The 17566-nt window shown below is 54.6% G+C and overlaps 6 protein-coding genes across 6 annotated transcripts; 3 read left to right on the forward strand and 3 right to left on the reverse strand.

Moving 5' to 3' along the window:
- Positions 1 to 1308: 1308 nt before the first annotated feature.
- Positions 1309 to 2502, reverse strand: JN550_000246 (uncharacterized protein; the record flags this gene model as incomplete). The annotated part of the gene is made up of 4 exons (XM_049313767.1): positions 1309 to 1434; positions 1491 to 2080; positions 2387 to 2423; positions 2491 to 2502. The coding sequence occupies 4 exons, from the start codon at positions 2500 to 2502 to the stop codon at positions 1309 to 1311; spliced, it is 765 nt and encodes a 254-aa protein (XP_049177535.1).
- Positions 2503 to 3297: 795 nt separating this feature from the next.
- On the forward strand, positions 3298 to 4522 carry JN550_000247 (uncharacterized protein; the record flags this gene model as incomplete). The annotated part of the gene is made up of 4 exons (XM_049313778.1): positions 3298 to 3340; positions 3420 to 3547; positions 3655 to 4170; positions 4247 to 4522. The coding sequence occupies 4 exons, from the start codon at positions 3298 to 3300 to the stop codon at positions 4520 to 4522; spliced, it is 963 nt and encodes a 320-aa protein (XP_049177536.1).
- Positions 4523 to 6012: 1490 nt separating this feature from the next.
- Positions 6013 to 8816, reverse strand: JN550_000248 (uncharacterized protein; the record flags this gene model as incomplete). Its single annotated transcript, XM_049313790.1, has 4 exons — positions 6013 to 6824; positions 6878 to 7776; positions 7839 to 8038; positions 8097 to 8816. The coding sequence occupies 4 exons, from the start codon at positions 8814 to 8816 to the stop codon at positions 6013 to 6015; spliced, it is 2631 nt and encodes an 876-aa protein (XP_049177537.1).
- Positions 8817 to 11568: 2752 nt separating this feature from the next.
- Positions 11569 to 11952, forward strand: JN550_000249 (uncharacterized protein; the record flags this gene model as incomplete). Its single annotated transcript, XM_049313801.1, has 1 exon — positions 11569 to 11952. One exon carries the CDS (start codon positions 11569 to 11571, stop codon positions 11950 to 11952), a length of 384 nt encoding a protein of 127 aa, XP_049177538.1.
- A 480-nt stretch (positions 11953 to 12432) lies between these two features.
- JN550_000250 (uncharacterized protein) lies at positions 12433 to 13807 on the reverse strand (the record flags this gene model as incomplete). Its single annotated transcript, XM_049313812.1, has 4 exons — positions 12433 to 12836; positions 12935 to 13241; positions 13297 to 13543; positions 13602 to 13807. The coding sequence occupies 4 exons, from the start codon at positions 13805 to 13807 to the stop codon at positions 12433 to 12435; spliced, it is 1164 nt and encodes a 387-aa protein (XP_049177539.1).
- Positions 13808 to 15213: 1406 nt separating this feature from the next.
- On the forward strand, positions 15214 to 16656 carry JN550_000251 (uncharacterized protein; the record flags this gene model as incomplete). The annotated part of the gene is made up of 6 exons (XM_049313823.1): positions 15214 to 15420; positions 15490 to 15727; positions 15783 to 15923; positions 15982 to 16099; positions 16160 to 16228; positions 16377 to 16656. 6 exons carry the CDS (start codon positions 15214 to 15216, stop codon positions 16654 to 16656), a joined length of 1053 nt encoding a protein of 350 aa, XP_049177540.1.
- Between the last annotated feature and the right edge of the window lie 910 nt (positions 16657 to 17566).

The following is a 17566-nucleotide window of genomic DNA, read 5'->3' on the forward strand; positions in this document are numbered from 1 at the left end:
GCGGCACTTGAGCTGGCGTGGGATGGCCGCCACGGCCCCCAGGGCCTCCAGGGTCCTCCGAGCCGTGGCATTCGGCATTGCGACGACGATGGATGCTGTGGCCATCATGGAGTCATTCTTCCTGCTTTCTTAGGTCTCGGGTTGTCGCTGTCCGGTGTCTTGTTCAGAGAGCTTGCTCTGTCTGAGGATTGCTCTCGCCTTTTTGTCTCGGGATCTCAGTCCAATCAGTCATTCATTGGCTTGGAATTACGTCAAAAAGTCAAAACATACATCCAGCCCATCGGATCACACCATTTCTCCCAAGTCTGGTGATTGTCACACGAACCTCTGAAAAGCCCATCCCACGGCATGACGGACCCGTAACAGCCTGGCAATCGCCAATCCGGGTCCAGTACCTACCAACTACGTCTGTCAGCCTAGTTGTCCAAGGCAAGCCGAGCACAGTGGCTGCGCAAAAGATGTATACTCAGGCCATGAGTGGCCTTGGTGGACTCTTTCTCCTTCCTTCTCTTTCTCCCTAGTAGACTCACTTTCGCGCAGCTTGTATCAGGTTGCACAAGATGATTGAAAGACGCTTATGTGGAACTTGATGCCCTCCAGTATTCCGGGCTGTGACCGAGCGTACTTGATTCGTCTCTGGCTCATCGAAGGACGTTTGCAGGCAAGGGGTAAGCACCCACTTTGACCCGATGCTTTCACAGTTCCCACACCATTCAACGCAGCCGGGTCGGTCAGTCCAGTTAGTATGCAAAGGTGATGGGCGAGGATTGAGTTTTGTATAGCTGGAGGATCGTAGGCTTGAATCATGAGTCTTGAACAACGGACCACGTCGTCCAGCAGGAAAGACCATGCACATCGAACCGTATACTGTTCCACTCCGGTGTTTGTCGGCTCGCGGATCGTACCTCTGACCACGTGCAGTTATCACTACCTCGGTGACGACGATGGCCGCCGTATCAACATTGTCCAACCGCCTAGTCGAACTCATGAACTGGAACTGGGACTGGGACTGGGACCGGGACTAGACGCAGTTCCTTCATCCCACTATACCCTCTCCTCCTTGTCAAGCTGTTCGTTGCCGAAAAATCATGCATCACTCATGCCACACACAGATATACACACACACACGTGGAGCCCGCATATCATCATAACGTCAGAAGAAATGTGTGTCTTGACCGGGTACTTCCATTGAGCCTTTTTCTCATGACTAGCTCAAACCTGTACCTACAGATGCAAAGAAGTAACGAAGCAACTCCGAACCCACTGTGATATGGAACCACCAAATGTGCATGCCCTGGAGAATTACCCTTACTCCTTCGTCTTCTGAGTACCACGCAGCAGACCAGTTCTTCTCGCAGCAATGAGACCCGCCTTTTGACCCTGTGCAGCGTACCTCGAGATGGTCGAGGCCTTACCGATATGTTGGTGGTTACCCTGTGCGCGCCTGTCAGCATCCGGTGTCTGGGGTGGGGGGCAAGAGCAAAACGTACACCACCGTGAGGGTGATCGACGGGGTTCATGGCAACACCACGAGTCTTGGGCCAGCTGTTGCGCTTGACGGCGAACTTGTGCTTGGCACGCGAGGCCTTGAGGAGGGGCTTGTCGGTTCTGCCACCACCGGCGACGATTCCGATCATGCCACGGGCGCTGCTGGAGACGACCTTCTTGGCACCGGAGGGGAGCTTGATGCGGGTCTTGCCCTCGTCGGGGTTGTGGCCGACGATGGTGATGTAGTTGCCGGAGGTGCGGCCCAGGGTGCCACGGTCACCGACCTTGCCCTCGACGTTGGAGACGACGGTACCCTCGGGCATGGAGCCCAGGGGCAGGACGTTACCGACGGTCAGAGCGGCGTTCTTGCCGGCGTAGACGAACTGGCCGGTGTACATGCCCTCGTTGGCGATGAAGGTCTCGACGACCTGCTTGAACTTGTACTGGGATCGGAAGGCGACCTTGGCGAGGGGAGCGCCACGACCGGGGTCGTGGACGATGTCCTTCACGATACCGCGGACGTAACCATGACGCTCGGCGTAGTCGAGGGATCGGAACTTGGCCGGGGCCTTTCGCAAGTGGGAGTTGGAGGCTGGGGAGGACGATTAGTATCTCTGTGCCATCATCTGCCGCGATGTCCCTCTCTCTCTCCTTCTCTCGTCCCCCAAGATTCAATGATGGTCGATGATGGATAAAGCCCCAGCCCAATCCCCCTTCCCGGTCGCTCTCCCACAGATCGACAGATAGACAGACAGGCACGCCTTCAGGTCTCACCAAGTCGAGGCCGGGGGACCGAGCCGGGAATCCAGGATCGGGTGTTGTTTCTGCTGGTGCTGGTGCTGGTGCTGGGCTGGAACTGGGACATGCTGGATGGAGGGTGCGTTTGTGGTCGACTTACTGAAGATACCACCCTGACCCTTTCTCTGGTTACGAATCTGGAGGGAGGAGCGTCAGCATCGCGTCGGGCAGGACTCGAGAGGGTGTCGGTGACCGGGTACTTACCACGCGACCCATCTTGACGGTCTACTGGGCGTAACTCGTGATGGTGGTTGCTGTGTTGGTTAGTTGGGTGGTGAGAATGGAAATTCTGAGGCGTCGAAAAATAGCCCACCCGAAAACGCAATTTTCCCTGGTGAATGTTCGGGTTTGTGTGGGCTGCGGCCTTCCCTGCTAATTCGAGGCCCTAACGGCGATTGGCCCAATGGAGGACAGAGAAGTGGAGACTTTTTCCGGGTGACCCTAGCGGCCTGAGGCCACAAGGTCTTCATTTTTTGGGCTCCAGCTCAGCCCAGCCTGCCCAGCCTGCCCAGCCTGCCCAGCCACAGCTTAAGACCGAGTTATCAACTACTCAGAATATCAGCCACACCTGGGGTGGGGAGAACGGAAAAGACGCGCCTTTTCCACGCTCCACGCTACTGCATCCCTACTGCATCCCCTTGGCTCCCCCCTGCGTCGCGCGCGCCGCCGACTTTAACAGATTCCTCCGACTTCAGATTCGCCTAAAGGTCCGACCCCCAGTCTGCCAGTCTGCCAGTCTGCCAGTCCGCATTCTCTCAGCCTCGTCTCGCACCCACGTTACTTGCGCACTTACGCACCTCTCGCGCTCGACTACCGACCCTGACCGCCCTAACTAGGCCTTTGGTTTTGTTCGTCCTGTCCTCGAGTGAGCCCAACTCAAACCGCTCTCGCCGACATCTCCGACCTCTGGACTTGTTGCTTTTGCCCCGGCGACCGAGCTGCCATCTCACTCTCCTCCGAAAGCCCAACCAAGCTCCGCCGAGGCAGACGACAGGTAGACAGCTAGACACCATGGCCAAGATCGCCACCGACTTCGAGAAGATCATCAATGCCGGTACGTCTCTCACTCATTGGCATCCCGTCCCCTGTATCCAGGTTTCCCTTATCGAGCCACATCCTAACCCACACCTCAGGCCGAGAGCGCAAGCACAACGAGGCACTGGCGGCCAAGATCTTCGGCACCAAGGACAACCGCCGCTCCAGCGCCCCCGGCAAGCCCTCCCTCGGCAGCTCCCTAGCCAGCAGAGTCGGAGTCACCAAGGTATATATATCTGATGCGCTGCCCGCCGCACGCGTGCACTATCCACGGCCTGCGCCCAGGACGAAAGACTGAACAGATCGCTCTAACTCTCCTTCCTCCCCCAGCAGCGAGGATCCTCCGCCGCCCGCATACCACCCGGCGACATCAACCGCGAGTGGACCCACGACCTGCACAACTCGAGGTCGACACCGAACCTGCGCGCCCAAAGCCAGAGGCAGCAGCAGCAGCCCAAGCCCAACTCGCTGGCGGCGCGCATCCATGCGCCCGGTCAGAAGCCCGCCGTCAAGCAGGCCCCCGCCGGCGCCGGCAATGGCCGCGGCAACAATCGCGCCGCCAAGCTGGCCAGCGCCGTGTCGCGCGCCTCGACCGCCCAGATGAACATCGCGCAGGCTCCGCCCGCGCGAGGCCTCACCATCCGCGGCCTGGCCGGACCCTTCGCCGTCATAGCCCAGAACTTTGCCCCGGGCACCACGGCGGCCGATATCGAGAGCGCCGTGACGCCCATCGGCGGCATCGTCAGCAGCTGCCGCCTGATCAAGACGCACCCCCTCGTTATTGCCGAGGTCGTGTTTGAGAGCAAGGAGGGCGCCGACAGGGTCATTGAGACATTCAACAACCAGACCGTAAGCGCACGCCCTGCCATCCCCAGATCCTGTGGTACTGTCGATCTTTTGTACTGACCAAAATGCTCCCTCGCAGGCCGACGGGCGCCTCCTCCACGTATACCACAAACCCGGCGGCTACAGCCCGCCCACGGGACCTCGGGCCCAGCGCCTCCAGGAGACGCGGCCAGGCGGCAACACGGTCATCGTCGACGGCTCCAACGGTTTCGGCGAGCCCATGGAGACGGCCGACGCGGGCTTCGGCGGCGGCGGCAGCGGCCTGTACAGCGACTCCCTGGTTGCCGGCGGCAACAACCGCAGGGGCCGGGGCTTCCAGAGCCGCGGTGGCGGCGGTCGCAACGCCGCCCGGTAGGAGCGCGCAGCGTACGGCTACAGCTCGGCGGGCGACAGCTACTAGAGTCTCGGGGTTTTCGTGTGTGTTCGGCGGGGTTGCAAAGCAAGGAGCATGGCGTTTACTCGGTATTGATTTTTTGCAGAAAGGGGGGAAATGGAGACATGAAAGAAGCATCGATCTCCCCCGTACGGCGCAGTATATACGCCGGGCTTTGTATGATCATGGTTGGATGGCCGCGCCTTTGAGGCGGCCGGCCAAAGCCATTTGCAAAAGGAATAAATTTGCATACAGCTGCTATTTCGCCATATGCGCATTAAGCCACATCTCCGTGAGCACCTTATGTATTGCAAATTCGTGATCTGGCTGCTTGAGTATCCCGTAAATATATATATATATATATTCACGGTGCATTTTTCACATTGTATTGTTCCATGTCAACGTGGCAGTGCATGCATAGCATCAGATTCGCCACGGTTCACGTTGATAGTCGAAACCTTCCGGTCAAGGGAGTTTATCGCCAGTGTATTATTCCTGGTCTAGGGCGTAGGTGTCGCTTTCCTATTTCCCCCCAATCTGACACCACCGCCCATGCTCAAGCAGCTCCTATCCCACACAGGTCTATTACGCATGGGCAGTTATAGTAACAAGTCGACCCGGCCGCCTCCTCCTCCTACTCCTCCTCCTTGTAGCCTAGTCCTTCATAGCCCTTGAAAACGGTACAGAAAACCTCCACCGCGTTCGCCCTGAGATGCACCCTCCGATGACCTGCCCTTTGCCTACCACCGCCGTCCTCATGCCCCGGTATGTCCGTCGTCACTTTGGAGGGGAATCAAAAGTACCCAGCAAATGACAAGTAGGAGCTAAACCTCGCCGCCATACTGCCAGCCGACCTGCCAGCCAAGCCTTGTTGAAAAAAGTCAAAATATCGAAAAAAGCGCGTCAGCCCTGTGCAAAAACCATAATCGACCGTACTTATGCAGTCATAACCAGGTCTTCGCGGGGCTAGGTGAAACGAGGTTCAATCTTCGCGATGTCAGAAGCGGGAAGCTGCCATCATGTATTTGCACATCCGGCTGTGCATTTCGAGGTGGTACTGCTGTAAACAGGTCCGATCCTCCTTGCCGTTTGTCATTTTTGTCGTGGAACATATGGGGCTGGATCGCTCTGTGCGCTTAGCCTACAGGAGGGGAAGGAAATCCTCATGGGCGCTTTCGCGTCGTACCAGCCAAACGCCCATAAGCCCATCCTGCCGCAGTGTTCCATTAGGCCAAGCTGGAGTGGGCTCCAAATTTCGTCGCTAGTCCGTCAAAGGTAAAACGGGGTGCATATTGTAGACAAGAATATGGGTCCCAACTCGTATTTGCAGGTTTGCCCAGTCTGGTTGGTGCCGAAGTCTGTCCAAAATCATACCAAGATTAGGACCATGAATGAGTCTTTCTCTCCTCGTGCCGAAACAGGGAAGCACTGGAGTCGGTAGGGGTTGGGCGGTGGTGCATGTAGACATCTCTTCAATGCCAAGGACTCTGACCGCTTCCCATGAATCCCTCCTCGAGTGTTCGCTCCTCCAGGTTGCGGATAAAGTCGCGGTTGCCTCTGGCGCCACCGCGCTGTGCCCTGCTGTCTCTCCTCCCGGCTACTCTACCCGCACCGGGGTCGGGTATGCCCATGCCATCGGCAGGCGGTGGGTAGTATGCCGGGCTGGGCTGAAGCCGGATGGGTTGGTTCGGGTCAAGGTGGCTGGCAACCCTCTGGATGGTAGCCGGAATTCCATTCTGCTGCTGATCCATGGTCGAGGCACGCTGCCGGCCAGCTCGGACGGTAGCCTGCTGGTACAGGTTGGGTTGCGCCGGCACACCTGCGTAGTTGGCGGCGGGCATTTGGGCGGGTTGTTGGCCCATGACCATCTGGCCGTAACCCCCTTGTTGGGGTGTGCCGTAGGCAGGTGGTGCACCAACGTGAGAGCCCCCAGGCGAATACATGTTGTTAGGATACATGGAGGGCTGTCCGTGGGGTGACTGGGGATATCCTGGACTTTGTTGCATGGAGTAAGCTCCCTGCGCCGCGGCCTGAGCCTGGGCTTGTGCTGCTTGCGCCCTTTGCTTGCTAAGTTCAGCCGCTTGCTGCTGCTGCTGGGTCCCGGGAGCTGGCGTCCGGTTCAGAGAGCTGGCCTTCAAGTTCATCGGCGGTACAAATGGACCAGTGAACTTCTGCTGGGTGATAAAGGGGTGGAGTTTGGCCTGCTGAGGCGACCATCTCTCCAGAGGGCTGATCGTCAGCAAGCCCCTGACAAAATCGATGAAAGCGATTCGATTATTCATCTCTGTAGAACTGCGATTAGCTATTGGACATTAACGCACAGTGCTTCGGACATACCTCTGTCGATTTCACTCTGCTTCATGTTCTTCCGCGGCATTGGGTAAGACTTGATGATCTCCGGGAGCGTGTTGGCTTGGAAGTACTTCTTGCTTGGTTGTTCCTTGGTACCGCGCTCTCTAGAGTACTGCTCCATACTCTTGAGATGATACGTTTTGCGACCAAACTCATCCTGGCGCTTCTCGAAAAAGTCACCGGCCTGCTTACCGACCTCAATCATCCAGTTCGGAGGGTTGCCGAGCATCTCGACGATTCGCGAGACCTGGTTGTACTCCGAAGATCCAGGGAACAAGGGCAATCCGAGGAACAGCTCGACTACGATACAGCCGAGCGACCACATGTCGATTGCGGATGAGTAGGGGAGACCGAGCAGGACCTCGGGAGATCTGTAAAACCTGGACTGAATATAGGTGTAAACGGTCTGTCTCTCATCACATGCCGAGCCAAAATCAATAATTTTGATGATCGGGCTCTCCAGGTTCTTCAGCAGGATGTTTTCTGGCTTCAGATCGCAATGAATGAGGCGGGCTTTGTTCAACAAGGCAAGCCCATTAAGCAGCTGCTGGGCGAAGACCCTAACCAAAGTTGTGCTAAGCCCGCGGAACTGGTTCTGCTTGATAAGCTCGTAAAGGTTGACGCTTAATAGTTCAAAGACCAAGCAGAGATGCTGTCGGTGAATGAAGGTGTCCTTGAGCCGCAGCAAGTGATGATCGTCGTTCTTGTCCAGCTTGGTGTTGAGCAGGTCAAGAACCGAGACCTCCATCATGCTCTGGTTGAAGTACGCCGTCCTGTTCTTGATGACCTTGACGGCCACAACCTCCTGGGTCTTCAAGTTCTGACACTTGACGACCTGTCCAAAAGTACCCTGGCCTAGCACGTCGAGGATCAGGTAACGGTTCCTACGCGCAGATGAGTTAGCGGGATTGTCCAGTTCAGCTTGATGGGCGGGCCTCGCTCATACTTGTGTCCTGCCTCTTCCGAGCCCAAGATATCGTTTACGTATAAAATGTAGTCGCTGTCTTCATTATCGTATCCATCGTTCTTGACTCCCTTGCTCGGCTTGGTGAGCACGCGGCGTGGGTTGCGAGACGATTCGTATTTGAAACTGGGGTTGCAGATGCGATATGTTGCTGGTAGTTGCGTGGTAAGAGCTTTGAGGGGCTACGAGATACAGTCAGCTACTGGCGGGGTTTCTTCCGCAGATTAGGAGCGGACCTACGCTGATGAAGCCTCCCTCCGGGTCAGCCCTGCGAAAAGCCGGTTGGTTGTTGACCTTGGGCCTCAGGTCATTGACGCCTCTGACCTTCTTGAACTCCGGCACAGGTCGCAGCTCCGGCGGTCCGGCCGGCTGGTACCCGCGTCTGGGCGACTTGGGGTCGTTAACGGCGCCGTCGAGTGCGGACACAGTCGACGATTGATGACCGTCCTGATAAGAGGCGAGAGGCGGCAGTTGCGAGCCTTGCCTGCTGTTGTAGTAGGGGCTCGAGGCGTAATCGCTACCGGCTCGGGTGGGCGACTGTCGATGAGGCGAGAACTGGCCGCCGGCCGACTTGGGCGGGTAGGGCGAGGTTGGGGAGAGGACCTCCATGGGCGAGTAGCGCTGGGCGGCGGCCGAGGGCTCTGACGAGTGCAGGTTCATAGCGGCAGGACGGCCGCCAGAGAGCTGAGTCTGGTGATGGGGGCGCATGGGGTACTTCATGGCGCCGTAGGCATCGTGGGCGTCGGCCATGGGGACGTCGCCGTTGCCGTCGCGCAACTGCGGGGTGGACATGGGCGACGATGCGCTACTTTGGGTCAGGTTCCCGTACTGGTCGTATCTCAAACCCCCGGGGGACTGTTGGACCTGGCTGGGGTGCTGGCCATAGTCTCGCTGTCCGTTGCCGTTGTACCTCCGCTGCGAAGCGCCGGCCGCTTCTGGGTAGCCCTGCCATTGATCCATGGTCGCGAGGGACGATGATCGAATGGGCGAGGGGCGGGTTGCGGAAGGTTGATGCTGGAGGGAGGTTGTGTGGTCGAGGTGCTGTAGTAATCTGCAAAACTAAAAACGGGCAGAGTTCAGGTTTCTAGGAAGAGGGTTGACCGGAATGGTCGAGGGGGGTGGTGGTTGTTGGCGCCTCTTGTGTCCGTCAGACTCAGAGACACGCGTTAGAAGTCAGGCCCAAGGCCCAAGGCCAAGCTGGGCAAAGCGGACAGCGGTGGTGCGGTGCGGTAGAGGCTCGGCTTCGGGGCTGGGTTTGGCCCAGCACCTGGCGCAGCGGTCCGACTCGCAACGCAACAACGAACGACCAGAGGCAGAGGCAGAGGCAGAGGCAGAGGCAGAGGCAGAGGGCAGATGAGCGACGATTGCAGGGCCAAACGAGGCCCAGAAAATGGATGGGGGTTGGCAGAATAGTGGTAGACTGCCTCAGGAACTCATGATCGGAAGAAGATGCATGTACAACGGACTGGCGACCCGTAGCTAGCTCTGCGAGGTAAATGCGGCGTCCGTTTCGAAGGTTGTGTGAAGGAGGTATGATGATAGCTGGGGCTGGTTCCTCTTTGTGTCCATCTACGTCAGGCCGGCCGGGCTGGCGTGCTGGGCTTACTTCCAATGGATGCTTGGATGCTTGCTGCTTGCTTGCTTGCTGCTAACCGTGAACCCGAGCGCACTGGACTGCACTCACTGCCCAGTGCCCAGAGCAGTGGATCAGATGTCGACGAAGCGGGATTGGATTGGATTGGATCGAGGACTGGGGGGAGAGCAGGATGGAGGGGAATCTGGTGCCGTCGCCGCCGCCGACGATCCAGTACCTGCCCAACTACAACTAGAGCGGCCTCTAGGTAATCACTTGCGGGTGGATACCACAGGACGACCAAGACCACCAAAGGTAAACGTCCCGTGTCGGGTCGAAAGAGTGATTGATCACAGTCGGGTAGACATGTATGTTATGTATGTATGTATGTATGTATGTGCGTACGTCTGCCTGGCTGTCCATCCACCCATCCATCTTTCTGTCTGTATCCTATCAGGATTCCAACCTGTCCGCCCAGACTTCCCGCGACGAGATGATGACTGCCAAACAACCTTTGGGTTCTGCTTGTGCCTCTGTCCTTTGGGCGCCAGTGGTCGGCGCCGCCGCCGTGTCTTGTGGAAGAATGGTTCGTACTAGAAAAGGTGAGCTCCTCGCCCAGTAGGTTGCGCCTGTTGCTACAGAACGAACTGCATTTCACGCTACCTCACGTCTGGCATGTGGCTTACTCCCTCAAAATCCCTACCCCAGCATCTATGTACCCAAGTGACAGGCCATTCCAGTGTACGTACTAGTAGTACCCTCACGACACTGCTCCTTGTAGGTGCGCTCACACGCCAGCGCTCTCTCATTTCATCACTCTCCATGGATGGCGATCCAAAGGGGCCGGGGAGGACCCATCAAGTTTGGATCGGCTAAGCTTTTCAGTCGTGTTGGGTTGGGACGCGACAAGTCAGAGCCTGATCTTCACGGCCCAATCTAATGCTTGTACCCCCGACCTGCCGACCTGCCGGCCTCTGGTGAGGAATGAGGAACATGTTGAGGCTCCGAGGTGCAGGCCGCCGCAGATGCAGTCACAGAAAGAAACTACTGCAGTCTGCAATAGGATGCAGGTATGTAGAGAGACAAGACAGACAGCAGCATTTTAGTCAGGGAGCTGCCGCATTCATGCTCCTGGAATGACTCGAGTAGGCCGCTTTGGTTTCCTGGGGTATTTAGATCCGGTTAGCATGGCAGCCTCCGAGACAGCCCATGGTGGGAGAGCTTTCGCAGATCCGCTCCATTTGTTTTAGCAATTCCTGAATCAAGCTGCCGCGCCCAAGCGTCCTCATTCCGCTTTCATGGCCACCCGGTCATGATCCAGCCCGTCCCTTTGTGCCACACTCACACTTCATGAGACATGGACAGCCTGAGTGGAGAGACAGAAGAGCAGAAGTATGGGTTCGATGTTTGTCCCTCATCGTGATGTTTCAACGGCAGCTGCGAGCCAGCCGGCTGGTCAGTCTGGTAGCTCCTTCTCTGCCTTCTTATCCTGCAAACCATACTCATTCGGTCAATCGCCTCTGCAGCGTCTCTGGCATGGCGACATTCGTGGCCAATGGGCGCTACTGAAGTCGAGCTGTCCTGACGAGATTGGAGATCTTACTATAGCAACTCAAAAGTCGAAGCCGGCCATTGAGAGGCTGTCGACATCTGCGCACTATCTCCGTACAGTGGGGGAGCCTGGCCCCCGGTCAGCACAGACGCAGCTTAGTAAACTCAGAGCTGTAGGACTATACTTGAGCCGATCTCTGTGGGGGGGGGAATTGCTATTCCCATGTCTACTATCAGAATGCCTGAACAACCATAACCTTTTAGTGCATGGCCACGCACTGCTTATCCGTAGTGCGCTGGCCAGTGGCCAGTATAGACGCCCTGCACAAGAGCTTGGATCGTGGTTGTTGCTTTACTTCGCGAGTCGCCACTCACATTTGTATGCCACCACTGGAGATGTATATCGAGGCCAGAGTGGATCTGACGTCACCGTGATATAGTATTAATAACAGAACCACTGAATTCCTCATTCGTCCGTCCTGTTTTTGATCCATTATTGTATCCTTCATACTTAATCACGCTCGTTTCGGCCGCCTGTTCCCGGCCAGTCCGAACCCCTTGGCTTGGTTCTCAATCCCTCCGATCAGGATGCTGGAGAGAATCCAAGTCTACCAGATCTGCCCAATTCCCGAGGAGAAAGTTAAGAATATTCTGTATATCTGCAACAACCCCGAGGATAGTCCTCAGCCTGATCACTTCCAGCTGTCGCCACTCGACGAAGCCAACTGGCTCGCCACAATCGAAGTGTGGCAGCCGCATTGGTACTCACTCCATCGCCGAAGAGTCAAGGTCGCTGGAAACCCCATCCTCCTACTCGACGCACAGACCTTAGTAGATGACCCTGTACTCGTTCTAACCTGCCGTCCGGAGGGCGATGATGGAATAGGAGCAGAGAGCGACGCACCCCTGTGGCTCAGGTTCATACCCGAGAAGATCCCAGCTGCAGCTGTTACTCTCCAGATCGGAAGCTAGACTTTGGATTCGGTAAGTCTTGTGGAACCTATTTACTGGTAAGTACCTAGTACTAATAAATTGCTAGTATCTGAGGACTTAAGATGAAGACGGCATGTGGAGAAGGTTTCACCGAGGAAGATATCGCAGCCGGTCGTTGGCAGAAACATATTCGCTGATATGACAACACTTCCAGGTCGGTGTATATGTGATATATCCGACGAGTACCTGTAGTCCGCGCGAGTTAACCTGCAATAATTATATGCAGGATTTAAAATATAGGGGCCATGGCGTCACGCTTCCGGGTTTGTACTGTGGTTGGTTATATCTGCACCTAAGGCGCATGTATAAGACGCCAAAACGCGAAGAGAAAGTCGCCAGAATGAGCTGCCTGGGAATGGAGAGATATCACATTTCCACACCTTGAAAATTCCACCGTGAACAGTCAAAGCTACAACTGCTATAAACGATAGACTTTGTTGTCACTACTCCCAGAGGTGCTCACGCATATATATAACAAAGGGGCCCTTCTCCAAGCGTGTTGAACACTTCTTTCAAAGCCACCAGTGGAGACAAGCCCTTGGTGTCCAGAGCATCGTCAATCGTAGCAAGACGGCTTGGAGGGTTGTTGTTCATAGTGATGGTCCCGTCAATATCGCCAGCCTCGGCCGGATGCAGCGCCTGCCATATCCACCAGAGCCGATCAAGCTGCGCATGATGAAGCCAGAAGGCCGGGTCGTTCGGAGAAGAGAACAGATCCGTCCCGTCGCCTCCGAGCGTGAAGTGCCCCGCGGCATGGAGACCAAGGTGGCCGGGATAGCGCCCGCCCTGAAGCTCTTCCTGGAACAGTTTGATGCTCTTCGAAGCCTCTCCCACCGTGAGATTGAGCAAATGGTATGTTTGCACTTCGGCCATCGTTAGTCGCCAGCCTTTCGGGAATAATTTGCTAGGTAAATCTGTGAAGACAGAAGTGGAGGCAGTGCTTGAACGGCAGTTTGCTTACTGTAGTTTGTGGATGCATAGCTGTTCAGATCTCGACGAATGCAATGCGTATTCTCGATGAATATACCGCTGACCGTCGGGAACCCTGGAAATACGCTTGCCATCGGCCCCATGTGGACGTCCTGGCCCTTGAATGGGCCACTCTTCATGCAGCCACCCCCTTTACCGCTAGGCAGTGGGATTTTTAGGATACCTGCGAGGGTGCCGTTGTGCCAGAAGAACTCCCCGTCGCCCCCCAAGCTCGTCTCGCTGCCGTCAAAGACTGGCGACTTTGTGACGTCGTCCCTATATTTGAACCAATTCCAGTACTAAATGCTTATTAGTCAAGAGAAAGCGGTCTGATAGACGTGGTTCACTCTTTACCGGTGTGTAACCTTTATAGCCACACTCGTCGCGGAGGGCTGTTTCATATGTGTGTAGGAGGTACCTGTGATAGCCCAAGAAGTTGCCAGTGTTGTGGATGGTAGTCGTCATATTGATGTGGACACCGACAAAATCATCATAACGATTCTTCGTCGGCCAGCCGAATTCGGTGAGTTTGGATCGCGAAGAAAACATACATCGGACTGCCTGAACATAGTTCTTCCTTTCGTCTTTGCTCATGAACTCCCTATTCGGCGTAAGAACGCTGCTAATCAGAACGCTATACAGAAAAAAAGTGTACTCACCAATCTCTGCGTACTTGAGCCTTTTCGATAGAGCACGTTGGATCAGTCCTGAACGTGCTCTGTAACAAGGCCTGGATTGCTTCACTCTGGAGATTGCCCATGACCTCGTTGGCATCTCGGTGGAGCATATCAGGCGTAACGTTAGCACCAGCGATGATTGAGCCACTCAAGAAGCTCAGCGAGCCGAGTACTCCTGACACTTGCATCTTAAGAATGTGGCACCCTCAGACCAATGCAGCAGCACGACGAAAGAAGGTGACCAAGTCAACATAAACCATAGACACACTTCACAGGGAATTTCTCCCCAGCACGGCTTTTTTTAAAGAGAGCAAGCCCGCGGAACCTGCACCCGCCACCCGTTCCACGACAGGCCATCTCTTCTTGCATCTATAGTTCTCCATATGTTGTGGAGACTCCGCTAGGGGCCTTGTCCGCCAAGAAGCATTATTGCAGCAGACGCTGATTGGCACAAACTTGATATACTTCGGACCTCTGCGCCAATCCTGACTTCAATGAGAACACTGGGCCCATATCTATTGCAGTGTGATGTCGCGGGAGATAGAACCCACAGGCTACTTTTGACCTTTTCTCTTCCACTTTCTCTTTTCAACGAAGGCCACCTGGGCAACATTACTGGCCCTGCGGATTTTCATGTGGATGCGGCACGGTATAGATAACCACAAACAGCGCTCCAAATGAACCCGACAGGCTGGAACCGACCCAGTCTTTGCGGCCATCATTCCGGGAATATTCCGATAATGGTCACCTGAGCGAGCAACCCTAGAAACTACCGCCAGGTTCGGCGTGATGGTAATTTGGAACCAAGGACTCGAATCTAGTACGATATTCAATAAATGCGAGTGGAACAAGCTAGGCCGTTGGGCTGCTTGTGGTTATCTTAGTTATTTCTAGGAAATATGCTAGAAAACGATGGCTTTCGTGATCCACAGCCTACAAGGAAGGTCATCATCGCCTTGATTCTTGCCATATTCCCACTCTTCGCCCGAAACTTTTGACAGAACCCTGCAATGGAATGGGTCAGATCCTGGGCCGAGGTCCACAATGCCAGGTACTACGGTCTGGAGACTTCTGTCAGAAAGCTGATCTGTACGCAGCTTATAGAGACTGTACGGATTGCAGACCGCTTGGCCCGTTCGCCGAATGGTTGATTCTTCAGGGTCAACAAACCGCTCGATGTATACCCCCTCTTATTATTTTGTGGCCACAGTGACTTTTACAACAGCATAATGGGATGTTGCGGCTATAGTCCTTGGCGTAAAGAAAGGCAAAGCTCTTCACCGTGTTGCACAAGCGAAGGTCATGTGGGATTTTTTGGTCTTACCTGGGAGAGCTGTCTGTGGTAAACTGACCATGTTTGATGGTGTAGAGTCCCAAGGCCCCAGCCGTACGCTCACCTACATGGAATAGGCCATGTGCGAACCAGGGGTAACGCCGACCCAGTTTCCCGGATGCGATGCTTTGAGCTCATGCAGCTACTCAGGACGAGACTTCGACTAAATTGCGATGCGAATGGCAATATAACTAACAGCAGCGTCCCATCTCGTTGCCGTTATGACCGTTGTCAAATCCCGTACAGTATCTTACCAACATCATGTCCACTGCTGGCCAAGTCAATGGCGCTCTTTTCCCGGATCAGATTGACCCGGAGCGGGCAGTCGAGAGCCGTCTTCTGTGGATGATGAGCATCTATGCTGTGTTGCATCTTCTGGCCATCGTCTTTGTTGCGTTGCGTGTCTATACGCGACTCTTCAAAATCAGGGAATTTGGGATAGACGATGCGTTCATGGTCTGCGCCGGAGTGAGTATCTTGACTCTTTCAAACATTGTACGAGACGTTTTTGGAAAGGAACCCATCTAACTCAGACAGGCTCTAGGGTTCGGCGGCGGGCTAGTGGTTCTCATAGTCATGGGGACTCGAGGTGGGCTGGGCAGGCATATCGATACACTATCGCAAGATGAGATCACGATATTCTTCAAGATGAATTTCTTACAGTTGGTGACATCAACTCTTGTCGGCATAGCCTGCGTCAAGATCTCCATCGGAGTCTCGCTTCTCAGACTGATTCCCATCGGCTGGCACCCAAGAGTGATCTTGGTAACTATAGGTGCCGTCGACGCCTTTTTATGTCAGGCTGATGGCCTCACTCACGCATTTTATAGGATTCGTCGTGGCGTACACAATCATGGCTCTTCTAAGCGCTTTCTTATACTGCACTCCGCTTGCAGGTTTTTGGGATAGGAGAATCCCGAGTACCTGCTTCGACAGAAACCTCTGGGTTTTCTTTGCCTACTTCAACTCATGTCGGTCAGCCTTTATATATCTGCTTCTCTAAGATCTCACCAACAGCTTGGGACACAGGCTCCAACGTCCTGACGGACTTCATCTTTGCCACCCTTCCGATCTCCGTCATCTCAACACTTCAGCTGCGGCGAAAACTACGATACTACTTGATTTATATAATGGGCTTGGGATACATGTGAGTCTGTTCTGTACGATGGTCTTTCATTGCTCGAGGTCGGCTAACTTTTCAATGCAGTGCGGGCTGCTGCGGAATTGCGAAAGCAGCGTGCCAGACTATTTTCAGATCGAATCCTGATCAGACATAGTAAGAGAAGAGACTACGTAACCGACTTTCTCTGGGGGGCAAGGCTAATAGTAGACAAGCAACAACTTCATTTCTTTCTTTGCATTGTGCGTGCACTTTTCACTTGAGCTCCCTCTAGCAATTCGAGTCGAGGCTGACATCATTATAGTGTCGAACTCAATATTGGCATCATTGCCGGCTGCGCCCCTACACTTGGACCTCTTCTTCGCGGTCGGCTAGGACTCAGTAATAGGGATAACGAAGAAAACATCTACACTCAGCGGTCGGGAGTGCCAAGAAGTACGCACGGTTTACCGGCTAGCAAGTTCGGCTATGTCAAGGCAGCAAGCCTCTACGAACAACACGAACTAGACAGTGGTGCCAGCCATTTCAGTAGCCAAAAAGGACCATGCGTAGCCAGCACAAGTCTCCCAGGACACGACAGCTGAACGGAATTCCGACACAACAATGACAACTACACACGCCGTTGCGAGCAGGTCGATGATAGACAGGAGAAGTGAAGAATGCTCAACTGCAAAAGGCGAGCAGAATAGGATCGAACGCTCAAGCGTCTACCAGTCTAGAGAAAATTAGGAGCACCGCAGAACAACCTGAGAAGGAGATAAGCGTACAGATGACATAGAGTTCTTCTGACAGCTTTGGACGAGCGTCTTTCCATGAGGCTGCTTTATGAAGACAACGCAAATATCACGGATAAGGTAGATCTATAATTCAAAGATCCAACACATGCTATTCGATCGTTCAAGTAGTTCATGCCCCACACCCGCACTGTCGAAGTATTCGACTTCGTGGGTTTATCACAAGCTTGCAGAGTTTGTCATAGAGTGGCGTTTTACACGGTGTACTAGACAGGTTTCAACCCTGCCTAGGCATGCTTCCTTGATCTCTATGAGAATGGCTTCAGCTACTGCCTGCCACATTCCACCGCGCCTGAGACCCTGCCGTGTACGACGAATCCGCCTCTTCAGGAAAAAAACAACCGGCGGACCCTGTCCTGCCTTGTAGTGAATAATAATCCCCCCGGAGAAGGAAACATGTCCTCTTGAACAAGGTTGTACAGAAAGGGCAAATGCAGAGCAAGGAGAACATAGGATTCTGACGTAACTTCGTATCGGCTGTACCCGCACATGCAGGGAGGTATCAAATAAGGAACAACTTGACTAGCCCAAACTTTTGAAGAACGAGGCTCGAAAATGAGACAATCACGCAAATACAAAGAGCCTTGTATGCCATCACAACCACATCGATCAGAAAACACAAAAGGAAGACGAAAAAATGAGACGTCAGATACGAAGCTAGAGAAATGGATCCCTCAGCACAATTGAGCCCAACATGGTG

Source organism: Neoarthrinium moseri (genome assembly GCF_022829205.1).
Source record: "Neoarthrinium moseri strain CBS 164.80 chromosome Unknown scaffold1_Wmoseri_CBS_16480, whole genome shotgun sequence".
In the NCBI taxonomy this organism is placed as follows: Eukaryota; Fungi; Ascomycota; class Sordariomycetes; order Amphisphaeriales; family Apiosporaceae; genus Neoarthrinium; species Neoarthrinium moseri.